Consider the following 27,289-nt stretch of genomic DNA (forward strand, 5'->3'; position numbering starts at 1 on the left):
TTTTTTCTTTTCTTTTTGATTATGCGTGTGTGTGTGTGTGTGTGTGTTGGGAAGGGCATTGTGCAGGTGGGTACAGTGCTTGTGGAGGCCAGAAGAGGGCACCAGAGCCCCTGGAGCTGGAGTTGTGTCTGTGAGCCACCTCTCCAGCCCCTTCTCCCCTCTATAAGAAAGCTTGACTTTGTCTATCTCTATGAACGTTTCCCAGTCTCTTTTGAGATAGGGTTTCTCTGTAGTTCTGGAGCCTGTTCTGGAACTAGCTTTTGTAGACCAGGTTGGCCTCGAATTCACCTGTCTGCCTCCCGAGTGCTGGGATTAAAGGCGTTTATCACAGCCCAGCTCTTTTCTTCCTTTCGATTGCTGGAAGAGGCTGAGGACAAAACACTGAAAGAGCAGAGGCTCTTGTTCTTAAGGCAATCCCATTTCCCATTTACATGAAGCACACATTAAGTTCTCCAGTCAGGATTCTGGTGATGAACACCATGTTACTTACATAAAGCAGAAATGAGAACTCTGCTCTTTCTGCCCTAAGAAACTGAAGGGAGAGGATAATCAGACATGAAAGCCCCGTGAGTCTGCAGGAGTGGGCAGCGGGCCTCATGGGCTTGAGCAGGAAGCACCAAACACACCATTGACTCTCTTGATAGTTTAATGTTGTATTTGCAGCATAAATAAGGCACAGTATATGTCAGGGCGAAGGACGGAGGGAGAAGGCAAGACTGGGTGATAACTACTACATGGCTTGGGGGAAGCAGGACGGGACCGTTAGGGAGGTGAGCTCAAAGCCCCTGCCTCAGCCCCGCCCCAGGAGATTGTGAGAGCCTGCTCACAGGGGTCATGCTGAACTGGGTGGAAGGAAAGGAGAAAAGACAGTTTTGTAACAAAATAGCCCGTAGCACTGGACCCTCCCACCTGTGAGGCCTACCACTGGAGCCTGGGGACCCGGACTGGGGTGAGCTCCTTCAGGATGGACAGGTATTGCTACATGTCAAAAATATATAGGTGAACAGAGATATATTCATAGATACACATTTCTCTCTTCTCAAGAGATACTCTATCAGGATGTAGCAGGCTCCACTGTGGGATGGAGGCTAATATCCCTGCCTGCAAGAGGTGTGTGTGTGTGTGTGTGTGTGTGTGTGAAATTGGACAACTATGGCTCCTGCTGATTTTGTTGTCTATTTATTTTGAGACAGAGTCTCTCGGTGTACTCTGGTTGGCTTTGAACTCTCTATGTAGACCAGGTTGGCCCTGAACTCAAAAATCTGCCTGCCTCTGCCTCCCAAGTGCTGGGATCAAAGGTTGCACCACTCCTGGCTTTCCTGCTGGCTCTTAATGTAACCGAAAATGCAGAGCGAGAAGCCTGCAAGGAAATATGGGTAAGTCCTGCCAAGAACAATGTAGGAAAAGGTTTTAGAGCTAATACTAGAAAAAAGAAAGCCTAGAACTGGGCTGAGTGATGCGGTGGTAGCTATTTTAATGGGAGTGGAAGGGGGACTTAGGGGAAATGAAAAGTCAATGCTAAGGCAGAGGACACATTTAAAGTAATCCTTGTCCCAAGGGACTCATGCATTAGTGTGTACTAGAAGCACAGAGTGCTCAGCTCAGGAGGCGGGGATGGCCAAGAGTGCGCATTTCTAGCAAGCTTCAGATGATGGTGCTGCTGACACTGCTCTGGGACCACTGCCCTAAGGTAAAGCCAGTGAAACTAACAACTAAAACCTTACTCACCAGTAGTTGGGGTATCGCTCACATTAAAAAAAAAAAGAAAAAGCAAAGAAAACACCTCCTAGCTAAAACAGAAGCTTGTACCTACAAGGACGACCTGCCCTGTTCTCACCAGCCTTCCTCAGTGCCAGCGCAGAAGGTGGAGATGTTGGCCAGCAGCACTGTGCTCACTCCTGTGGGCTCACGACTCCGGCCAGAGTAGGAGGATTTGTTTGTGCACACTCATGTGTACAGAGACAAACAGAATGTTTTAACAATGTCTAGATGGACTGTAGAGGACGGGGGTCTTCAGCAGGCCTTAGGTTCCTCACACCTCTCACTCTGGACAAACATAGCTAAAGAAAGGAGGAAGAGCACACAGCAGGAAGACCAGAGTGTAAACAGACTGACCATAATGCATTTCTTTTTTTGTGGACATAAGAGATAATATTAATGGAAATGTGATCTGGGGATGGGAAGAAAGCTATGAAAGGGACAAACTGGGGAGAGTAATCTCAGGAGTTAGCACCTTTAAGGAGCCTCTCTCAGAAGCCAGAGGAAAATTCTTGTGTGCACGTGTCTTTCAGTCACTCAGTCTCTCAGGATGATGGTGCGGGAGGGCAGGCCGCTGAGGAGATGGACGTGAACCAAGAAAGGGAGTCAAGAGCTACAGATTGGGAGAGGGAAGAAGGTGGCAAGGCGAGGTTCACCAGCCCAGCTCCCTGTAGTATGTGGTCTGGGGCTTACAGCCTTGGACAGGAGGAGAGAAAGGAGCCATGTCCTTTCTAGTTCTCCTTGGGTGCCTTCCCAGCTCTGAACAAGCTTTATCATGTAGGAGTGGGGTCGCAAGGGCACAGGGCAGGGCTGTGGTCGCTCAGAAGAGTCCTCAGATACCACATTCTCAGCTCCCTCCTGATAGGTTCTTAAGAAGGGCTCGGTGGACTTATGCAAAACAACGGAGTTGGAAAAGGATGAGTTAAAATTGAAGGATACATCCATCTCAACTGATGCATAAAACACCACAGAGAAACACAAATATTATGAGACAACAACCCATCAGGACATACTCCAAACCTTTCTTAATGGAAACTCAAAGTCCTGAGATGGCTGAAATGTTGGAGAAAGGATTTAGAGTTTCATTCTTAAAAAGGATGAATGACTGTATGGAAGTCTCAAATACACATGAATGGACTAAGGAATTGTATACAAAACCTCCAAAGCTGGAGGAGGAAGTCAGAAACATGGAGGGAAATCTTAGTGAGGGCATTCAGACATGGAAAAGGCGCCACACAGAAACCAACGTGAAGCAATCAACTGAAAAACCTAGCCAGAAAGCATCACCAAGCGATAAGATCAAAGAGTTCGGGAATGCAGGACAGAGTTGGGACAACAATATACTCAGACGGACTCACACACATGCATGCACATATGTTTATAAAATTAACATGAGCAGCATTTTCAGAAAGCTTGGGATATATTCAGAAGATCAAACAAACCTCAGAACCCATGGGGTAGAAGGAGGAGGACCTGAGATAAATTCAAAAGGATCAGTCAAATTATTTAATGAAATTATAGCACAAAATATCCTAAACCTAAAGATACAAATTGATATCCAAATACAAAAAGCATACAGAACCCCAAAGACTCTTCTATGACACATCATAGGATGTCAAGAAGGGTGTATGAAGCCGGGCAGTGGTGGCGCATGCGTTTAATCGCAGCACTCGGGAGGCAGAGGCAGGCGGATCTCTGTGAGTTCGAGACCAGCCTGGTCTATGAGAGCTAGTTCCAGGACAGGCTCCAAAACCACAGAGAAACCCTGTCTTGAAAAAACCAAAAAAAAAAAAAAAAAAGGGTGTATGATAGCTGTATGACAGCTGGTTCTGGTTCAGGTAAGTCTGGAAGGCAAAGGTCAAGGTAGTGACCACTGGCAGCAATACTGTAGGTGACAACCCCTTGACTATAAGAAGCTTCACTGTAAGCTGTTGCTCTGCTCTCTTAGAGAACCAACTATAGAGGTATCTGGGGTTGTCCTGCCCCTAAGTTCAGTGCTGCTTCCCTAATGCATCATTCAGGGCCTAACGCTGACTTCCTGCTACGGAAACAAAGACTTGAGAGTCCGTATATACTAGATATCCACACAGGGACAGACTAGACTGGCAGGGTATGGATGAAGTGGCACCGGTTCATAATTTTTAAAACCCTTGACTGAGCCGGGCTGTGGTGGCGCACGCCTTTAATCCCAGCATTTGGGAGGCAGAGGCAGATGGATCTTTGTGAGTTTGAGGCCAGCCTGGTCTACAAGAGCTAGTTCCAGGACAGGCACCAAAGTTACAGAGAAACCCTGTTTTGAAAAACCAAAAGAAAAAAAAAATCCTTGATTGATGGGGTAAGAAAAACAGCCAAGTCTATGAAGGCTCCTTGGGAGCCATAAACTCAGACATGCTTTAGTGCAAGGCCGCTAGTGGGAAGACAGAAAAAAAAAAGATGCTTGGCAGTGGTGGCGCACGCCTTTAATCCCACCACTCGGAAGGCAGAGGCAGCTGGATCTCTGTGAGTTCCAGGCCAGCCTGATCTACAGAGAGAGTTCCAGGACAGCCAGGGCTACACAGAGAAACCCTATCTTGAAAAAACAAAAACAAAAAAGAAACAAAATTTATAAACATGAAAAACAAATCCCAGGAAGCAGCCATCTAAAGAAGTCCTGAACACAAACACAGCTCTGAGTTTCTAAAGCCAGGTGAAATCCCTGGAGACAATACCCTGCCCCTGACCATTTGGTGGCCTTTGCTAGCCTTGTCACCTCAGGGGCTGTTCCTGTTGAGTCCCTGGTGGTAGAGGATGAGAAAGCCATCCCCTGTTTTGTTTTGTTTTTCCCCCACTGGGTGTGGCTTGTTCAGCACTGACTCTAAAGAGGAGGAGGGAAAACTTAGATACAATGCAGCAGAACATGTTACAGGATGGGCTCACTAATCTAAACTCTGAGGAAATAATCATATAAAGTAGAACATTTTCTCTTTCCTCCATGACAATAAATTTTGGGAGCTAAAATAAAAAAGAAAGCAAGCAGGTATTCTGTACATTTAAGATGGAGGCAGCAAAGAAGACTCTTGGTGGAGCAGATGGCAGAAGGTGGCTCTGGTACAGCCGGGAGGGTTTTCTACTCAAAAGCTATTAAAGCTGACCTATCTATCCACAGGGCTCTGGCTCTGAAAGAGACTGCACAGTTCAGAGCCAAGGAAAGAGGAGAAAGAGGAGGGTGCATTTCTCTCCCTGGAGCCTACCAAATAACGGTAGCCAATAGCCACACTCACCAATCTCCCTCCCAGACAGACAGTCCGTGTCCTGAGCACTCTGCTGAGATGACACACTTTCCTGTTCTCTCTACACTCACTCTTACACTCAAAAGCCGCTCAGGACCTTGGCCACAATGTTTCAGAGCCCTGGAGCCTGTGCCTCAGACAAGCACTACATTTGAGGGGCAGAGAACAAAAAACCAAGTTCAAAGAAATTTTATTACTAGAGACACCTAGTGGCTAGGCCAGGACCCTGCTGAGAGAGAAGGTGGGGAAGACAAGGGTGATGGACACTGGTGGACACAAGCCATATTGTAGAAAAGAAGGGAAACTGAGAGCTGTGGAACAGAGAGCGAAAGCAGCTCCTGTCTGATGACCTGCAGAAGGCTGATCGAAAGGAGTGATGTGGGCAGGGGAACAAAGAGGAGAGGAAAGAGCCCACAGATGACCAAAGATGACAATATGCAGATGTTAGACAGTAAGCTATTATAAAACATAAAAGAATTAGTTAATCCGGTAACCTGATGGAACAAGTTTTAAGTTACACTGTTCCTGTCTGCCCTGATTAGAACGGGAAGGTAGGAAAGGAGACAGGGAAGCCCCGTTAGATCCCAGGCTCTCTCCCTTTTCATTGCCACTAACAATAAGGCCACAAGATGAGGTTCCCAAGGCATGGTGGGGAAGTAGGAAAAACCCCACCATTCGACCAAGGAAAGTCAAGAGACAAAATGAGGTACCCAATAGATTTGGAAATGAAAAATGATTCAAACATTCAGAGTTTTGCTTTTTTTTTGTTTGTGTTTGTTTTTGGTAGCAGATAGGAATAAGGAATAGAGCACATGGAAGAGGTGGAGATAATGGTGCTTCATACATTCTCAATAAGTGAATGCTTCACTGCAATTTAGGAAGGGGGAAGAGACAAATAAGCAGCTATGGGGAGACAAAGTCCTGAGTGCATGGGTGCTGGGGTTGGACAGCAAGCAACACGCCATCGAATCTCGTCTCCCTCTATCTGGCAGAAAGTGGCATGCTAGTAAGGAATAAGAAGATAACAGCCACAGCTCAATGGGAGGAGAGGACACTGAGAACCCCAAACCTACAAGTGCAAGGGTTAGTGTTAAAAGACAGGTACACATGCATCAGGGCTGGGGATGATTGCTCGGACCATATGCAAAGGCCTTTGGCTGTAGGTACATGAGAAACCCCACCCTTGGGGGATGATCTGTGTGGCTTTGGGGCCAGAAGCCCTAGTACAGGTGTCAAGCGTACATGTTCATGTGGCTAAAGAGAAAAGCCCCACATCTGTCCATACTCACAACACACAATTTCTCCCTCTCCCATACTGCCACATCTAAGGCAGATGGGAGGGGTAAGTTGATCTCTCTCTTGGGCTCAGGCGGGCGAGCTCTGGCTGGGGATTTCTCCATCATGGAAGGCATCATCTGCCCGCAGACTGTGACTGTGGAGTCATGATCACATGTGACTGTATGGGCATGCTCAGTTCTGTCCTTTGGCTGGCCATCTGAGTGAGGACCGAGGTGGCCACAGCTTCAGCTGCAGATCGAACACTAAGGCCATTGCTAGGGGCTGTTGCAGAACTGTGCTGAATCACTGGGGCTGGAGAACCCGTTGGCTCTGAGCTTTCCTTGGGACTCTCTGCCAAGAAGGAGGGCAAACAGTGGAGAGCAAGTGGTCAGAAATCAGGACAGAGGAACACAGAGCATAATTACAAAGAATACAAAGGATGGGGGCTGGAGAGATGGCTCAGTGGTTAAGAGCATTGCCTGCTCTTCCAAAGGTCCTGAGTTCAATTCCCGGCAACCACATGGTGGCTCACAACCATCTGTAATGAGGTCTGGTGCCCTCTGCTGGCCTGCAGACATACACACAGACAGAATATTGTATACATAATAAATAAATAAATATTAAAAAAAAAACAAAGAATACAAAGGAAAATGAATCTCATATTTCTTTTTGGAGAAGACTCGCCAGAATCCTGATCTCAAGCATGAAATGACCTAGAGAACAAAAGATACAAGAAGCAAGAACTGGGGGCTGGAGAGATGGCTCAGTGGTTAAGAGCACTGACTGCTCTTCCAGAGGTCCTGAGTTCAATTCCCAGCAACCACATGGTGGCTCACAACCATCTGAAATGAGATCTGGTGCCCTCTTCTGGCCTTCAGGCAGACAAACAAGACAGAATATTGTATACATAATAAATAAATAAATAAATATTAAAAAAAAAGAAGCAAGAACTGAGCCAAAGCTGGGCACAGCATCACATTTAAAGCTCTGGGATGAAGGCAGCTCTTGTATTTTCACTCCTAGGTGGGTAAAAGCTCTTTTATAAAGCCTGTCCTTATCTAGTACCAAAGTGAAAAGCTCTTTTATAAAGCCTGTCCTTATCGTCCTTATCTAGTACCAAAGTGAAAGCCACTTGTTTCCTAAAAAAAAAAAAAAACTTTAAAAAATATATATAAAGCCGGGCGGTGGTGGCGCATGCCTTTAATCCCAGCACTCGGGAGGCAGAGGCAGGCGGATCTCTGTGAGTTCGAGGCCAGCCTGGTCTACAAGAGCTAGTTCCAGGACAGGCTCCAAAACCACAGAGAAACCCTGTCTCGAAAAAAAAAAAATATATATATAAAATTGTATTTATTGAGTTATACATTCTTCTCTGCTCCCCTCCCTCCCTTCCCCTCCCCTTTCACCCTCTCCTGTGATCCTCATGTCCCCAATTTACTCAGGAGAGCTTGTCTTTTTCTCCTTCCTATGTAGATTTATGTATGTCTTTCTTAGGGTCCTCTTTGTTGTCTTGGTTCTCTGGGGTTGTAGACTGCAGGTTGGTTTTTCTTTGTTTTATATCTACAAGCCACTTACGAGTGAGTACAGATGATATTTGTCTTTCTAGGTCTGGGTTACCTCACTCAATATGGCTTTTTCTAGATCCATTCATTTGCCTGCAAATTTTAAGATTCAAAAAACCTTTTTTAAAAAGATTTATTTATTTATTATATATACAACATATCTTCCATGTACACCTGCACACCAGAAGTGAGCATCAGATCTCAGTACAGATGGTTGTGAGCCATCATGTGGTTGCTGGGAATTGAACTCAGGACTTCTGGAAGAGCAGTCAGTGCTCTTAACTGCTGAGCCATCTTGCCAGCCCCTCAAGAAAAACTTTTAAAGGGACGTGGGTCCACTGGCTACAGAAATCAACAAATCACTTTTTTTCCCTTCCTGAGACAGTTTCTCTGTGTAGCCCTAGCTGTCCTGGAAATCTCTCTGTAGACCAGGCTGGCCTCAAACTAGGAGGTTCACCAGCTTCTGCCTCCCAAATGCTGGGATTAAAGGTGTGCATCACTTCTGCCAGGCTAACAAATCATGTTTAGTGAGGAGAAACTATAAGTATTCTGAATTATCTGAAATTATCTTTGAACTTGTTCTGTTTATAGAAGAAAATGAATCTCTCTTGCATTTCTTTTTAAGATTTTACATTATTTTGTGTATCTACATGCTCATTATAAGTATGGTCACACACATCAAAGCATGCATGTGGAGGTCTTTAGGAGTCTGTTCTCTCCATGTGGGTTTTTGAGATTGAACTCAGGTCATCAGGCTAGGCATCAAATGCCTTTACCTGCATTTAATAGATTCCTTAATCTGCTGTCATTAATTCTCAAAAGAATAAAATCATTCCATTTTTTATGAATGGTTTAAACCCTCGTGTCGAGGGCTGACTCTCAACAGATCTCAGCGAGGGAGCTGCTCTGCTACGTATGAAACCCCGACCCAGAAGTAGGTCGTCTAGGAATGGTTTAATCATTCCATTTTTAGCCGGCTCTGGTGGCGCAGGCCGGTGAAGGAGGCAGAGGCAGGTGGATCTGGAGTTCGAGGCCAGCCTGGACTACACATTTAAAAAAAAAAAAAAAAAAATCATTCCATTTTTAAAAACCATTCCTGTAGCATGTAGTTGACACTACCCCTAAGCCTGCTAAACACCAATCACAATTCAGTGATGCTGTGAGCAGCCGAGACTCAGCTAACATGTAAGCACAACAATCAGCAAAGTATCTGTGTGGGCTGTACTATTCCACCTACACTGACCCTGCACACAGCATATGAGCTGCATACAGAGTACAGCAACTGATCAAGGGGTTTTATTAAATGTTAGTCTTTATACCTGCCTAAACAGATATAAGAAATTGTGGAAAATTTCCAGTAAGTAAATTTTTTTTTTGTTTTGTTTTTTGGTGACATTGTTTCATGTAGCCCAAGCAGGCCTCAAACTCCCAATCTTGCCTCCGCTTCCCAAGAGTTCTAATTATAGCTGTGTCCCACCATGTCTGCATTTGGGGTGTCTCTGACCTCTTGATGAATGCCTGAGTCACTGTTCAAATGGATTCAAGAGAATTACAATACTGCGTCCTCTGTGAACAGTTCCTTATTACCCAGGAAACTGCGCTGTGCTTTCAGAGCACACAGTCATTCAGTCATCAGGCATTTACTGAGCATCCTTCAGTATACAGCAGAAGGTCCCAATCCAGGGCCCATATACTAGGCTATCTGTCCTTACCTCATTTACAGGTTCACAATGGCCCAATGAGTCTCTGAAAGGTAGGGACAATGCCTTATCTTATGTCAAGTACCCATATAATGTGGATGCCACAAAGTAGTAATTAAACACATCTTTTTTGTAATAAATAAGTACGTTAGTGGACTAACTACTAGTCAGAGTTTCCTCCTTAGCCCATGAACATCTGAACAGCTGACCTAGGTAGACTGCCTGTGCACCCTTCTTGTCGCACCTTCACTGTCTGCAATAAAAGCTGAAGCCCCTGTTATACCAAGACCGCTCCCCATCTCACTACAGTGACACTGCCCATCCAGCCACACCAGCCTCTCTGTATTTGAGGCAGGGCTCACTATGCATCTCTGGCTGACCTGGAACTCCCAGTGTAGATCAGGTTGGCCTTGAACTTGCAGTAGTCTTCCTACCTCTGCCTTCTGAGTCCTGGGACTACAGGTGTGGACCACAGTGCCTGACCCTTCCTTCCCTTCTTTCTTTGTGTTTTTGAGACAAGGTTTCTCACTATATAGCTCAGGATGGCCTTGAATTTATGATCTTCCTATCCCAGCCTCCTTGGTAGTGGGATTACATTCCTGTAGTACCATTTCCAGTTATATTATTATTGTTGTTAGTATTTTAAGATTTATGCCAGGTATAGTTGTGTTTGCTTTTAATCCCAACACTTTGGAGGCAGAGTCAGGCAGATCTCTGAGTTCAAGGCCAGCCTGGTCTACGTAGAGAGTTCAAAGACAACTAAAGCTACACGTATGTCCATAAACCATGTATATGCTTGGTGCCTGAGACATACAAAAGAAGGCGTCAGATCAACTAGAACTGGAGTCACAAGCAGTTATGAGCTGCCACGTGAGTGTTGGAAACTGAACCCAGGTCTTCTGCAAGAGCAGTAAATGGTCTTACCCACTGAACAATCTCTCTAGTCCCCAGCTGTATTATTTTTTGTTTTTACATTTACTATATACCACATATTTCACTTATTTCTTTTAATTATCTTACCTACTAAAATACATGCTTTTCAGGACAGGGATCTAACCTAATCTGTTTGGTTCCTGTTATTCCCAGTATGTGCTTGGCGCAGAACAGGAACTCAGTCAGTACCTGCTTAACAAGTCAATGCACCCTGAACTACATATTAAAATTTATTTATTTATTTATTTATTTATTTGTTTGTTTGTTTGTTTTTTCGAGACAGGGTTTCTCTGTGGTTTTGGAGCCTGTCCTGGAACTAGCTCTGTAGACCAGGCTGGTCTCGAACTCACAGAGATCCACCTGCCTCTGCCTCCCAAGTGCTGGGATTAAAGGCGTGCGCCACCACCGCCCGGCAAAGCTTGATTTTTTTATTTGTTTACTTGAAAGAAAATTTCATGTAGCTCAGGCTTGCCTAACCCTTCGGCTATAATTGAGGACCTCGAACTGACCCTCTTGGTTGTTGGGATTATAGATAAGGAAAAAAAAATCTATCTATCTATCTATCTATCTATCTATCTATCTATCTATCTATCTATCTATCTACCAACCAATCTATTTTTGGGCAGGACTGATATGCCATAAAAAATGGCGTTGTAAGCAGCCAGGACACTCAATTCCTGTGGTTATCAACTGACTGGTTTGCTTAGGTTGTGAACCACTCACCTAGATAGCCTTGAGTTTTTTTCTGTAGTGCAGTGACAGGGCAGTCTTTATGAGCTAACAAAAGCTGCTTCAACTGAGCCACTTCATTTCGTAGTAATGTGACTTCATTCTGAAGTGGGAGGGAAGAAAAGAGTATTAGGAAAATTCATTTTGCCAGGCAGTAGTGGCACACACCTTTAATCTCAACACTTGGGAGGCAGAGGCAGGCAGATCTCTGTGAATTCGAGGCCAGCCTGGTCTACAAGAGCTAGTTCCAGGACAGGCACCAAAAACTACAGAAAAACCCTGTCTCAAAAATCCAAAATAAAACAAAAATTACAGCAAACATTTGTATGGACTTACTAGAATATTTTTAGTACTATATCAAGCCATTTATTATAATATTAACTTTAGAACTGTTCTTTTTTCTTTTCTTTTTCCTGAGACAGGGTTTCTCTACGTAGCCCTGACTGTCCTTGAACTCACTGAGATCCACCCGCCTCTGCCTCCCAAGTGCTGGGATTAAAGGTGTGCACCACCATGCCTGGCTAGAACTGTTCTAATGTTGAGCACAATATTGTGAGTGAGGGCAGAGGGCAGAATACTGTCTAGATTTTCCTTGCCACATTGGGATATGATCTGGCAAGTCTTCAGAGAGCTCAGGACAGTCATGAAGTCAATGGTAGAAACTGCCCACAGTGAAAAGGACTCCTAACAGGAAAAGCAAATGACTGTTTCCTGGGATAAATCTGGCTAGCCCCAAACTAAGAATGTAAGGTTCTCCGACCAAGAAGAAAGTGTATCTCTGGAATCTGTCTGTGTTTGTTCTGACAATGTCTCACTTTGTAACCTTGGCTGGCCTAGAAATCTCCATGTAAATCAAAATGGTTTGGAACTCAGAGAGATCAGCCTGCTTCTGCCTCCTGAGTATGGGGATTAAAGGAATGACTCGACTGTAGAAATCTCTCTCTCTCTCTCTCTGATTTTTTGAGACAAGCTTTCTCTGTGTAGCCCTGGCTGTCCGGGAACTCACTCTGTGCACCAGGCTGGCCTTGAACTCACAGAGATCCACTTGCTTCTGTGTCCCGAGTGCTGGGATTAAAGGTGTGCCACCACCAGACTAGAAATCTCTTTAACAGAACTATTTAGTCCGCACGCCTTTAATCCCAGCACTCGGGAGGCAGAGGCAGGCGAATCTCTGTGAGTTCGAGACCAGCCTGGTCTACAGAGCTAGTTCCAGGACAGGCTCCAAAACCACAGAGAAACCCTGTCTCGAAAAACCAAAAAAAAAAAAAAAAAAAAGAATTATTTAGTCAAGTGCATGAAATGTTTACTGGAGCACTACTGTTCTTTCTAATGAACAATTATAACAGTATTAGTATCCACTGATCATAAAACCTAACACACTCAGAATATAATAATATGCAGCTGTTTTATAAAAACAAGGTAAATCCTTCATCTCCTTTGCTAGGATTCCATGACATACTGTTACATCATTCATATTTAAACCAATTCACAATTCCTCCAACTCTACCACAACTAGAAATAAAAAAATAACAACAACAACAACATTCAGATGCTGGGTGGTGGTGACACATGTCTTTAATCCCAGCACTTGAGAGGCAGAGGCAGGTGGAGCTCTGTAAACTTGAGGCCAGCCTGATTTACAGAGTGAGTTCCAAGACAGCCAGGGCTACATAGAGAGACCCTGTCTTGAAAAATAGAAACAAAAACAAAAACAAAAAAACCCCACTGTATACATGTATGAAATTGTCAAAGCATAAATATAAGGTATGATTTTGTTTGTATGTGTGTGTGCACATGTGCATATTACAGTGTGTGTGTGTGTGTGTGTGTGTGTGTGTGTGTGAGAGAGAGAGAGAGAGAGAGAGAGAGAGAGAGAGAGAGAGAGAGAGAGAGAGAAAGAGAGAACCAAGCAAGCAGTAGGATCTGAAAATCACATTTAAGTCATCAGACCTGGTGGCAAGGCTCTTTACCACCAAGGCAGCCTGCTGACCCCTTCTTAAATTTATTTAGTTTATTGTGTGTATTTATATAGTATATGTTTATGTATGTGGGTGGTCACATGCATGCCACACTGTGCATGTGTGGAGATCAAAGGACAGCTTATGGAAGTAGGTTCTCTCATTCCACTATGTGGGTCACGAGCGTAGAACTCAGGTTGTCAGGCTTAATGGCAGGTGGTGACATTATCTACTGAGTTATCTCACTGGCCCATAAAAGACAATTTAACAGATGCAGAACTCTTGGCTCCTTCTCTAGCACCATGCCTGTCTGGGTGCCACAAGCCAGCCCCAATGCAATGTTTTCCTTTATGAGTTGCTGCGGTCATGGCGTCTCTTCACAGCAACAGAAACCCTAAGGCACCTATACTGGCTGGGGTAAACCCACTTCTCATGAGGTGGCTCTAACTCCAGTCACACTCTGAGACCCCCTTCATTCAGATGGGTTTATCTCTCCATTGCTGTCTTCTCTCCATTCTGACTGCTAAGCATTCTGTCTGAGCTATATCCCCAGCCTCCAAATGGGTCCAAATGACTTGCGCTAGGGGAAGATCTGAAAGGAGATAGTCTCACGCTCAATTGCTAGGGGAAGGGTTTCAGTTCTGACCACTATGGGACTTTTTACACTTCCTGTCACATGTCTGGATCTAGCCTAATAAAATAATTCCCATCCTCTGTTCTACTGCTGCACTGTTTCCAGATTTGGCCTTGCTCTCCAGATTCTACAATCCCAACAGTTACCCACTCACACTCAGCTGAATGTTCTGAGAAGTAAGTTCTTCTGCCTTCTTTTCCAGGGAGGACACCCACAGCTTCCGCTTTTGGCGGCATCGGGAGGCTGCAGCTCGGTTTCGCTCTAAAAATCTCTGCCGACGCTCATCTGGATCTTCATCTACTGTGCGCCGCCGCCGCCCCCCAGTGCTAGGGGTGGGCTGGGCTGGAGAGACCTGTTGCCCAGGAAAGAAGAATACTGTTTTCTTTTCCTTTTTCTGGCTTGTCTTTGAACAGTCTTGCTATACAGATTAGGCAGACCCTGCATTTGGGCCCTTCTGCTTAGGTATCCAGCGTGCTGGGATCCACAGGCACCAGTTTTTAACTTTGTCACTTGGTAGAGCAGAGAAGTACTTGATGGGAAAATATTTTATTTCCCCAAATCAAAGCTGAGTTACGGAGATTAATAAGGTCTGGTAAAGACCTGGTAACCACATCAAATCTCATCACTATGTCTGCCAGCTTCCTATCCTGCCTCCCATTTCCCAAGTACTCTCAGTACACAGGCAGATAAGCCACAGTTCTGTTGGAAACTGATTATTTTTGTATAACAGAATTCCAGAAGTAAAACCAGGATCACTTAGGAGCTTGTTTTGCTTTGTTTTCTTTCTTTTTTGGGGGAGCTGGGAACTGAATCTAGGGTTTGAGCTGGAGTGCTGCTCCCTTTTTTGTTGTTGACTCATGGTCTTCTCCCGTCCATGCTGCTCTCCAGGCAGGGAGCCCTGGGTAACTTTGAACTGCTGTTCCTCCTGGCTCTATCCCCAAATTATGGACTCTTCAGACTGTTGTTCCTCCTGTCTTACCCTAAGAAGCTTAGATTACAGGCCTGCGCCACAAGGTCCACTTGATCTCTCTCCTTCCCTTCCTCTCTCCCTTCTTTTCTTTTCTGATACAGCGACTTTTTTTTTTGTTTGTTTTTTGAGACAGGGTCTCTCTGTGTAGCCTTGGTTGTCCTGGAACTCAACTCTGTAGATCAGGCTGGCCTTAAACTCACAGAGATCCATCTACCTCTGCTTCCAAGTGCTGAGATTAAAGGTGTGCGCTGCCACTACCCAGCTGTCTTTTGCTTTTTAAGCTCCAAGTGATATCTTTTGCAATAAAGCACTATCTTTCCATTCTATTAGTTGACATATATATATATATATATATGACATACATATATGTATGTAGAGAGAGAGAGAGAGAAGGCTCATCAACTTCATGACAATGCCAAAAATAAATTATTTTTTTAATTAAAAATAATATCTTTAATAATAATAATAATTATTATTATTTTGAGACAGGGTTTCTCTGTAGCTTTGGAGCCGTCCTGGAACTAGCTCTTATAGACCAGGCTGGCATTGAACTCACAGAGATCTGCCTGCTTCTTCCCGAGTGCTGGGATTAAAGGTGTGCACCACTACTGCCCAGCTTATTATCGTATGTGTGTCTGTAGAGGTCAGAGTACTCTCCTTTCACCTTCATGTGAATTTGGAAGATGGAACTCATGTTTCAGTGTTGGTAGTGACCATCTCTATTCACTGATCCATCTTGCTGGCCCCTAATTATTTTTTAATTTGAACATCTATTATTAGTACTTTCTCAATGCTAGTCATTAGCCACATAAAGATAAGCAGGAGCTACGACGACAACAAGAAAGGCCTCGCCGGGCGATGGTGGCGCACGCCTCTAATCCCAGCACTCGGGAGGCAGAGGCCAGCCTGGTCTACAGAGTAAGTTTTAGGACTTAGTTACATAGTGTGACCTTGTCTCAAAACTCCAAAACCAACAAATGGAAATCTACTTTAGCCTCTACTGAATTCAGTTTCCTAGTAATTCAGTAACTAAGACATGATTTTACTTATTTAGGCTAGTATTATCTTTTGAAAGAAAAAATTAGGGAATTTCTAACTCATATAATGAACTAAAGATTCTGTTTGGATCCTAGTACTGAGGAGAGCCTGTCTTCAAGAAATCCTGATGGGCATGGTACTTGCCTATCGAAAGGTTGAGGCAGACCGGGCAGTAATGGTGCATGCCTTTAATCCTAGCACTTGGAAAGGCAGGTGGATCTCTTGAGGTTGAGGCTGAGGCCAGCCTGGACTACAGAGTGAGTTCCAGGACAGCCAGGGAAATACAGAGAAATCTTAACTTAAAAAAAAAAAAAAAAGGAGGGTCATGAGTTTGGGATCTCTCAAAAACTCCAAACCAAAAACAAATGGGAAAAGATAAGAAAGGAGAGAAGAGAACTCAGTAGTGACTGACAAGGAGCCACATCCTTTTTCTAAGAGGAAAAGCCCAGCTCAGGCAAGGGTTACTTGCTTTATCCCCAGGACTGGCTGGCTTTGGGGAGGGAGGGGTCAGAATGATTGGAAACCTTAGCTTTCAAGAAGAAAACACAAATGAAAGCTCGTGCTGTTGGCCAAGGCTTAAGGCAGCATATGGCCATGAAATGTCTGGACATGTGGTAGTACTGATGAAGCAGGTGGTGACATCAGTGAAGAGAGACTGGGCAGTGAATGTACCTCTAGAAACCAATCCCGGGTCACTGTCACCTATCCAGCGCAGACAATTATGAGAACTGAGGCTATTCAGTTCCTAAAGAACCGCATTAAAACAGAGACTTCTTTGAGAAGAAATTGGGCAACTAAATGGGACCTCTGCTGACTTTAAATTTTTTTTTAATTTTCATTTCTTTGTGATAAAAAGGAATTATCAGATTGGTAACGAGGTTTTTTTGGTATGTTTTCTTACTTCTAATGAACTATATTTCACTATTATAATATCATCTTGTATTAATATATTCTTATAATGTGCTTTCTGTTATAAAATCTAATCAGGTAACTGATAACTTTTAACAGATAAGCAAGAGATACAGAGGCTTCCTTTGTTTAGTGCGTGATTTGGCTTAATATGAATCTCTATCATCTAAGAATCTATATTAGATTATCATTCACATATGGGAAATACAGAGGCCTTCTCTGTAACAGCTCTGCGTAATTCATGCTGCTTGCACTGATGTCTAACACAGAGGCAGGCAGATGAAAATAGCTTGTGTCACTATAGTCAACGTACCAAAAACATCCAAAGTAGCAGGACACCCAGAAATTTAAATTTATTAATGTATTCTTCTCTCAGTTCATGCTTCTTGAAAATCAGCTATAACATAAAGAATAAGGGCACAACTGACCTGTGGCTGGGCAGGGGATGGGGTATCAGGGTGCTGAATGAGGATCTGGTTCTGCTCTGGACGGGCTGTCACCATGGTGCTGGCAGAACCCACCACCATCCCACAACCTCCATTGACGGAAGAGACTTGGTGGGTCAGAGTGGCTTTTAGTCTCTGTGTGGAAAGATTGTTTAAAAAGACAACGGTGAGATTTTGCCAAGGATAAACTTATATTACTGACCTTATACCTAAAATTCTCACTCTAATTTTCTCTTAACAGAGGAACTAAAAGACAATGGCAGGGAGAGAAAATATGCACCTGGACCCCTAAAATGCCTACTTTGTTCCCTGGCTCTCATCCTGGGCACAGCTGGGGACAGGGCTTGTGGAAGCGATGGACCCAGATGGAAGCTCTCCTGGAATCTGGCCAGACACTGGTTAAAGCCGCTCACCACTTGGCCAGCTCCCCGCCCACTCCCTCCCTCCATCTGTCACCCTGGAACTGAAATGGCAGGTGTCCCATTCCAAACAATCTGTGCTGCTTCTTCTGTGCCATGACCTGTGCCAGGCTATCAGGGTGGGGACAGGAGACTTAGGAATCAGGGTCTTTTCCAAGCCCACAGAAGGATGTATTCAACCTTCAGAGGGCTCCTGTGCTTAGTTCCCTTGAAAAATCTAGGCTGATAACTACTTCTTTTAGCAGGCCAACACTGCTCTAGGCCGGAATGGACTCACCATCTTGGCTTCTGATGGCATAGGGTGGCCAGATGGAGAAATGGAGCCACTACTGTTGACTGGTGGGCCAGGTATACCAGGAATGTTGGGCACCATGGACACAGGTCTGGCCAGCTAAATTAAGAGAAGGAGACATGGTAGCATTGGTTTCCCTCAAACGGAGTGTTTTTAAGATTGGCATGTCAGGGCCTGTTCTGTGTAATCTGCTCACAGGACATGTAGAAACAGCCTTGGAAATACCTGTCCTAAGGAGTGTCACAGAGTAAATGATCTCATTCTTTAGTGTGGGGACATCTTCCATGGGAAGGGCTAGAGATGTCTCTTTAGGAAAGCGGTGCACAGTGCCAGAGAAGCTGTGTGCCAAGTGAAATCAACCAATCAGCAGGTTGGCAAGATTAACTCCTTGACTAGAAGCCAACTGTCCAGATGAGTCTTTGTCTAGTGTTTCACAGTGCTGGGCTGGCAGAGGTTAGTGAAGAGTTTGGGCAAACTGCCACATACAACTGAAACAGTCCAGGTCCACATTTCCCTGGTGGGGGGGTCCTCTGGTTATGATCATTCAGGTGGAAGGGAGGGATCAGTGTGCTGGTAGGTTTGGCAGCCCCAATTACAAAACTCACCGAAATAACAGAAGGCATCTGTACTGGAGGCCCTGGCAGCACAGGCATGGTCTGTCCATTAGCAAGATGCATGACGAGAGGGAGGGAGCCAGTAGGAGATCTGCAGGAGAATTGAAGGGAGATATCACAATCTCGACCTTTTGCCTGTTGGTCTTTTTCTCCTATAATTAGATATTTTTAATAGCCTTCTCATTAAGAAAGGTATAGAATAGCACTATTAAATCTTGGCATCCTTTTGAACATGGGAAAAATGGAGAGAAATGACAGTCTGTTTTTGTCCTAGGGTTTTAACAGAAGTATTTTAGAACATGTCAAACAAGCCCCAGTCTACCTGCCTTAGTCTGCAAAGACTTGGTGGCTTTTTGGTGCTGGGGATTAACAGGACCTTGGACATGTGAGCTACTTTTCTAGTTCTACAGTCTGGCAACAACTTTATACCTTTCAAATTAATCGAATTTAATGGCTGGGAAGTAACTCTATTAGGAATTTGGGATAATTAAACAAACATCTCCAGCAAATAACTTTTTTGAAAATGTTTTATTTTAGGAAACAATCTTAATAACTCTTTTCTTGGGCATGTAAAAATAAATTGCTAAACCAGGTGGTGGTGCATGCCTTTAATCCCAGCATTTAAGAAGCAGAGACAGGTGGATCTCTGTGAGTTCAAGGCCAGCCTGGCCTATAGAGCAAATTCCAGGATAGGTTCCAAAGCTACAGAGAAACCCTGTCTCAAAAACAAAACAAAAACAACAACAACAACAAAAAATTTGCTGGAGCCAGCTTCAGTAGCATATACCTGTAATCCCCAGCATTCAGGAGGTAGAAGCAGGATGATGAGAATTTGAGGCCAGCCTTGGCTACTTAGAAAGATCATGTCTTAAAACAACAATAAACTGAGAACAACAACAGAACAGTTTCTATTTTTATCAAATAATTTCAAAACATAGAAAGAGATTCAGAAGGGCTGGAGGTGGTTCTTCATATATTACAGAAGATCAGTTCAGTTTATAGCACCCACATTGGGCAGCTCACCGAGGGTATCCATACTTATGTGAACATACCCAGAGGAAGTCACACACATCTACACAAAATTTTAAAAGATAGTAAGAATAAATCCTTAAAAAAACAATGCCTAGTGGTGTTGGTAGACACTTCAACCTCAGTACTCGGGAGGCCAAGGCAGGTGGATCTCCGAGTTCAAAGCCAGGCTAGTCTACAGAGCCAGGGCTATATAGAGAAACTCCGTTTCAAAAAAACCAAAGGAAATCCAGATTCCACGGTTTCTCCTACTCTCCTACTTACCCCATTTGCCTGTTAGATGGTGGAGCCTGTGTGATGACAGAGGTTGGGGAAGGAAGAGTCGGATGAAGTGGATCATAACCTAAGTGGAGTGGCAGGGAGCCAGGACGTACGATGGTGGGTGTAGGGGTAGAAATCACAACAGGTTTTGTGGCAACTTCCTAGGGAGAGGGGACAACAAATTTCAAAAAGCTTTAAGAACTGTGTATAGGGAAATACACTGTTGGGCTTTTCACTGAAAGAGCATTAGTTACCCAATTCCACACTTCACCCATTCAGTAGGGACAATGATTAAAGATCATTTGGAAAATCATTTGAAGTCTTTGGAGAAATGCTGTAACCTATGACATTACAGTATCATGTAAATTCCAGGGATTTTCTACACTATAAATACTCTCATTCTAAATAATACTGAGTGTCCTATGACTTCCACTGAGAAAATAAAGGTATACTGGTGGTGGGACAGTCCAGTGTTTCCAAGAGACTTCACTAAGCAGGGTCTACAGAAGCTTGACACAGTGCTTCTCACTGTTAACTAGTTAGGACCTCAGACCTTGAAGCATCTCTACAAAGTCTCCAGAAATTAGCTGCCTACAGAAAGGGGAAGGAGGGAGACAGCTCATATTTATGGAAAAGGTAGCTTTGAGAACTTAATAAGTCAGATTCAATTCTAAGAAAGACAAGGCACAGATGTTCTCTCCACAGTACATATTAAAACTAGCACTGGCAGGACAGTAGAGACAGGGAGGGGACATAAGTGACTTCTGGGTGGTTTTTTTTGTTTTTCGCTGTAGTCCTGGAACTAGCTCTTGTAGACCAGGCTGGCCTCGAACTCACAGAGATCCACATAAGTGGACTTCTGAAGGTCTAATATCTGATTTTGATCTGGGTGCTGATTACTACAGATTATTCCCTTTTTGGAAAGTCGGAGGGTTCTATAATTACAGTTGTATTATATGTCAAAGAAAATGGTCTTTAAAAATAGGTATACAAGCCAGGTGGTGGTGACACACGCCTTTAATCCCAGCACTCTGGAAGGCAGAGGCAGGCAAATCTCTGAGTTTGAGACCAGTCTGGTCTACAGAGCTAGTTCCAGGACAAGCTCCAAAAAGCTACAGAGAAACCCTGTCTCCAAAAACCAAAAAACAAACAAATAAACAAAAAAAAAAAGAAAAGAAAAAGGTATACGAGTCAGGTGGTAGTGATACACACCTTTAATCCCAGCACTCTGGAAGGCAGAGGCAGGCAAATCTCTGAGTTTGAGACCAGTCTGGTCTACAGAGCTAGTTCCAGGACAAGCTCCAAAAAGCTACAGAGAAACCCTGTCTCCAAAAACCAAAAAACAAACAAATAAACAAAAAAAAAAAGAAAAGAAAAAGGTATACGAGTCAGGTGGTAGTGATACACACCTTTAATCCCAGCACTCTGGAAGGCAGAGGCAGGCAAATCTCTCTGAGTTCGAGGCCAGCCTGGTCTATAGAGCGAGTTCCAGGACAGCCAGGGTTATACAGAAACCCTGTCTTAAAAAGCAAAACAAAACAAAACAAAAAAGGTGGCACACACCTTTAATCCCAGTACTCAGGAGGAGAGGTGGGTAGTTACAAAATGAGTTCCAGGACACGAGGTGTGGTGGAGGATGCACTGGAAAGCTGAGGCATGAGTGTTACTGTGAGTTGGAGGGCAACTTGGGGCTACATTATGAGACTATCTCAAAAAAAAGTTTAAAACAAAACAACCACCAAAAGTAACTACTTTTACAAATAATCCTTTTACATTATTTTCCTCTGGGAGGAATTTTTTCCTAATAGTTTAATGTCTTGTGCTGAATAGTTTTATGTCAACTTGACACAAGCTAGAGCTATTTGAAAGGAGGGAACCTCAATTGAGAAAACACCTCCATAAGATCTGGCTGTAGGTAAGCCTGTACAGCATTTTTTAAAATTAATGGTTGATGGGGTAGGGCCCAGTCCATTGTGGGTGGTCCTGGGCTCTATAAGAAAGAAGGCTGAGGGGCTGGAGAGATGGCTCAGCGGTTAAGAGCATTGCCTGCTCTACCAAAGGTCCTGAGTTCAATTCCCAGCAACCACATGGTGGCTCACAACCATCTGTAAAGAGGTCTGGCACCGTCTTCTGGCCTTCAGGCATACACACAGACAGAATATTGTATACATAATAAATAAATATTAAAAAAGAAATAAAGAAAGAAAGAAGGCTGAGCAAATCATGAGGCACAAGCCAGCAAGCAGCACTCAGCACTCCCCTCTGGCCACTGCATCAGCCCCTGCCTCTGGGTTCCTGCCCTGTTAAGAGTTCCTGTTCTGACTTCCTTGATGATGAACCGCAATGTGGAAGTGTGAGTTAAACAAACTTTCCTCCCTAAGTTGCTTTGGTCATGGTGCTTCATCACATCACTAATAACCCTGACTAAAAGACATGTGCAATTAATGAATACACAGTTTTATCTCTTTTTTTGTATTGAAATATATTTATTTATCTGTGGCCAGAGGCTTATGGAAACCAGAGGACAACTTACAGAAGTCAATTCTCTCCTTCCACCATGCAGGTCCTGGGGATCAAACTCAGGCTGTCAGAAGATACCTTTACCCTACACAGTCCATGCCAGGCTGGCTTTGAGTTCACCAAGTAACCAAGGATAACCTGGAATTCCTGATCTTTGCTTCGACCTCCCAAGTGCTGGGATGTTAGGTGTGCACTACTATGCCTAGTTTCTCTCTTTTTTTTTCTTTTTAAAAAACAAAAACTCAAGGTTCTATTATGTAACCCTGACCCAGAATTCACTATATAAAACAGACTGGCCTTGAACTCACAGAGATCCACCTACCTCTGCCTCCCAAGTGCTGTGATTAAAAGCATATGCCAACATACATACCTGACTTCTTTTTTACTTACCGAAATATAATTAATCTAAAGTCATTACAATGAAATTACTTTTGCATAAGCAAAATCAGGATGGAGATCATTTCCAGCACCCAAGAAGATTTTCCTCTGTCCTTTCCTGATTCACACTCTACCATCATGAGAGGTACCCACTGTTCTATTTATCCCCTCTCTCTTTGTCCCTGTTGTGGGATCCTCTTTGTGACAGCAGCATTTTGTATTCTCCAGGCTGATCTAAAACACGTCCTGTTATTCAGTGTTTGTGAAATTTATGTATATTGTTATGTATTCCTTCTGACCATCCATCCACTCACCTTCTAATTCTCTCCTTCATTCTTCCCTCCCTCTCGCCCTCCTCTCCCTTTTTTCTTTTTGTGGTACTCAGGATTGAGCCCACAGCCTTACACAGGATAGGCAGGTGCTCTGCCACTAAACTTCATCTTCAGCCTGGTTCATCAAATGCCACACATATCACTCTCTGTCAGTAGGGCGGTAGTGGCGCACACCTTTAATCCAAGCACTTGGGAGGCGGAGGCAGAGATATACCACTATTATACCACTATTTGTTTGTTGCTGCAATGGAATCCAAGCATTGTGAACACTAAGCAAGTGCCATCCCTAGCTACATCATCAGCTTTTGGTTGATTGATACTCGGAATGTTTTCATTCTCTCTTCTAATCTGAGTATGTTCTGTGGAATATTCCTTTACACCGTGTGGATATATGTTGCTGTGATTGGTTTAATTAAGAAGCTGACTGGCCAATAGCTGAACAAAATAGGGTTTAGGCAGGAGAGCCAGACTAGAAGAATTCTGGGATGAAGAAGGACAGAGTCAGGGGAGTTGCCAGAGATGCACAGACAGAAGCAAGTTGGGCATGCCATACTAAAAAAAGGTATTAAGCGGGGGCTGGAGAAATGGCTCAGCGGTTAAGAGCACTGATTGCTCTTCCAGAGGACCCAGGTTCAATTCCCAGCACCCACATGGCAGTTCACAACTGTCTGAAAATCCAGCTCCAGGGGATCTGACACCTTCACACCAATGCACATAAAATAAAGATAAATAAATCATAAAATTTTTTTAAAAAAAGGTATTAAGACAAGTAAAAAGCATAGATAAGAAATATGGATTAACATAAATGTAAGAGCTAGCTAGCATTTATAATTAATATCAGCCTCAGCATGTTTGAGAGCAACTGCAGCACACGAAAACTCTACTTACAAATGGTAGCCAATGTGGGGCCAGAATTTCCATATAAGACCTGACAAAGCTTTAAAAAAAAAAGATTCTAAACACAAAAACAGGTTCAAGCATGGCTTCTTGGTAACCACCTTTTCTCAGGTAGGCTGTTTGCTGGAGAGAAGCAGAGACATGGCTCCTTTAAGAGATGGGTTTCTGGCTCAGTGCTAGTGGCAAAAAAATTAACATGACTCTTTTAAGAGGCCCTTCTACCAAAAACTTAAATGGGGTTTATGAGCAGTAGGAGGTACACTACTTGGCAGAGTGGACCAAAAACTCCCCCGAGTTGGGATGGTAAATTGGCTCTCCCTCGGGTACCTTCGAGGGAACTGTGTGGGGCAGAGCTAGCCGCCAAAGGAGAGGCTTTGCTCCTAGCCATACTGCTTAACAGTTTAAAGGCTCATGCAGTTAGAAAAAAATTACAGATATGTAATAAAGAGAGATTTGGATAAAAAAACCCTCTAAACAGGTTACAGTGTGTTTAAAAATATACATAGGTATGGGAGAGAAAAAAGACAGTATAGACAGTCATAAAAAATATATATAGTTTTAAAATAATAAAGTCCTTAAAAAGGGAATAAAATAATATGAAAGAAATAAGCTAAGCAAAGATGAAAAATACACAAAAAGTCTGGATCCTATGTTATTGTGCTGTCTTTAAATTTTTTTGGCTGCTAAGAGACATTGGGTTATAAAAGGTACTAGATTAAACCAACCTATATATTTTAAAAATATCTTTTTTTTTTATATTTATTTATTTTGTATGCTTCTGCCTGCAGGCCAGAAGAGGGCACCAGACCTCATTACAGATGGTTGTGAGCCACCATGTGGTTGCTGGGAATTGAACTCAGGACCTTTGGAAGAGCAGGCAACGCTCTTAACCACTGAGCCATCTCTCCAGCCCATTTTAAAAATATCTTGACTTCAAAATTTAAGTCAAAAGATATGTAACTTTGGGGAAGATGCCAGGGATCACATCAGAGGAGTAGCAAGTAGCAATTTTAGTTCAAGGTGTCAGTCCACCAGGAAGAAACTCTTCTGGTGGGTGAATCTCGGTTAGACAAGGTCACAGATCCCAGAGTGTCTTTTGCTTCTGTTGTGCCTTTACATGTTGCTATCTTTCTCTGGTATCTGGTACGGTGTGAGTGGGTGTGGGGAGACCCCACTGCCTGTAATGTAATGTGTCTATCTCATGGATACATCCTGTTCTACTGGGCATTTTTACCTGTGTATTGTCACCGAAGACAATTCTTTTCTAAGCTGTACTGTCTAATCAATAATAATAATGTTAGCATATACAGAGTTTTGATGAATAAAAATAAATGTCAAGAAGCTGTGTAGATTGTGGCTCAAGTTAATGATTAAGGAAAGCAATTGACTCCCAGAGCCAGGCTGGCTTAAATTCCTTTAATCTTAATGCTGAAAGATACAGTCATAGATTTTGGTGTGCGTCAATAGCTGTAACAAAGCTCCAAAATAACTTCAGGTTAGAGCAGATGCTTTGATAATAGCCTTAGGATAAAAAACAAACAAACAAACAAACAAAAAAACCCAAAAAATCCAAAGTTCACGAGGACACATAGCCGAGCTATAAATTCATTAGGTGAGGGTCAAAATACAAAGCAGCCCAACTGACATACTTTCCTTGCTAGGGTTGGTTGGTGACCAAAGGTGATGGTTAATTCCTTGTGCCCATTCCTGGCCTCAATCTTCTGATATAAGAAACTACTGATGAGGTGGGCTGGAGAGATGGTTCAGTGGTTAAGAGCATTGCCTGCTCTACCAAAGGTCCTGAGTTCAATTCCCAGCAACCACATGGTGGCTCACAACCATCTGTAAAGAGGTCTGGCGCCCTCTTCTGGCCTGCAGGCATACAGACAGAATATTGTATACATAATAAATAAATAAATATTTAAAAAAAAAAGAAACTACTGATGAGTGAGTTTGCACCCTAAAGACTTAAGCATAGATGGCTGATGGTTTTCATGTATAAATGTGTAGGTTTGTGATCTCTTTAAGATTCTTTATATGATTACTTTTCAAGATAAATAGTAAAATGATTGATTCTTTGTAACAGCAATATGCAGCCTGCCAATAAAGAGTTGGCTGAGAAAAATACTTGCTCATATTCTGTAATCTGTAACAAGTTACTTAGATGTAAATGTATGTGGGTTATTGGGGTGACTTTGTTTTTAATCATGTAAGGGAGATAAAAAACATGTTTTTACCTGTATTCATTATAATAACTCACTTGAAAAACTGAATGTAACCACACTGTAATTTTTATATTACCTAAAAGATTTTGCTGGGGTATATAAGCTGTATCTAGAGACAGAGCTAGAAAGAGTTAAAATGGGCTAGAAGGAAGACATCAAAGTGAGAGAGTTAGAGGGAAACATCAAGAGTAAAGACAGAGTTAGAAAACATCAAGAATGAGAGAAGAAAGAAGGGAATGCAAAAATAAATAAATAAATAAAGGTTTGAAGGAAATAATTAAGAGAGTGTGTGTCTTTTTTCCTAACCCTTTCAGATAGAAAAGTCTAGTGTACCCTGATACTGTGGATTCCTTTCGAGCCCTAGAAAGAGGTTATGCTTTTATTTCCACAGAAAATGAGAGGCTGTGGATTTGTTCAAGGTTAAGGATGATCAGGTTTCACTGAGGAAGACCTTCTTGAAATCCTGACTACAGACACAAAGAAATAAACCTAGAAGAATTACAAGACATGTGTATGCAAGACACCTGCTCAAACATGTAATAAAAAATCATCTTTGGCTGATTTGTATACAATACAGTCTATACTTGTATTAATACAGATATGTATGTTACCTTTAAAAGGTTATGTATTTTCTGGGGCCAGACACCAATGAAAGCGGATGGCCCAGGTGATTCAGCATCCAGAACAGCTTCAAAGCTGCTGACTAAGACGGTCCAGTCTCACAAACTATTTCAGTCAGGGCCTAATAGTTATCCTGATTTTCTCAAGGGTCTCCCAACAATAACAGTGTCCACAAACAACAAGAAGTAAACTAGAGAGTGACATCTGCATTCCCAAAAGATTCGGTATAAATGGTTGTCATCATTTAAGGAGGTTTGGTTACAAATTTTTAGTGGTCATAGTCACGAAAAAAGCTAAACATAGGAGTTAAATTCAAAGATCTCTTTCTAAGGGAAAAGGGGGATAGGGCACAGAAATGATGGGATAAAAGGATAGATTATTAAATCTCTTAAACCAAAAACAATTATTCATCTAAAAATATTTTACATTGGTATGTATTTTGGTTTATTGATACAAATTTAAAGTTAATTTTGTTATGCTGTATGTATGTTTCTACTCTTGTTTGGAAGTATTGTATTTA

General features: G+C 43.0%; 1 protein-coding gene across 2 annotated transcripts in view; it reads right to left on the reverse strand.

The window, feature by feature from the left end:
• Positions 1 to 30: 30 nt before the first annotated feature.
• Positions 31 to 27,289, reverse strand: part of Atf7 (activating transcription factor 7) — a 110,022-nt gene continuing 82,763 nt past the window's right edge. For both annotated transcript variants that reach the window (XM_075960829.1, XM_075960831.1), the window contains exons 6-12: positions 19,800 to 19,957; positions 18,498 to 18,597; positions 17,878 to 17,991; positions 17,164 to 17,316; positions 13,973 to 14,170; positions 11,221 to 11,329; positions 31 to 6,656 (exon numbers count right to left, since the gene is read on the reverse strand). In XM_075960829.1, coding sequence (XP_075816944.1) covers positions 6,439 to 6,656; positions 11,221 to 11,329; positions 13,973 to 14,170; positions 17,164 to 17,316; positions 17,878 to 17,991; positions 18,498 to 18,597; positions 19,800 to 19,957 — 1,050 coding nt within the window. In that variant the 3' untranslated portion in view covers positions 31 to 6,438. The remainder of the gene's footprint in view (positions 6,657 to 11,220; positions 11,330 to 13,972; positions 14,171 to 17,163; positions 17,317 to 17,877; positions 17,992 to 18,497; positions 18,598 to 19,799; positions 19,958 to 27,289) is intronic.

Source organism: Microtus pennsylvanicus, chromosome 2, assembly GCF_037038515.1.
Source record: "Microtus pennsylvanicus isolate mMicPen1 chromosome 2, mMicPen1.hap1, whole genome shotgun sequence".
NCBI classification, from domain to species: Eukaryota; Metazoa; Chordata; class Mammalia; order Rodentia; family Cricetidae; genus Microtus; species Microtus pennsylvanicus.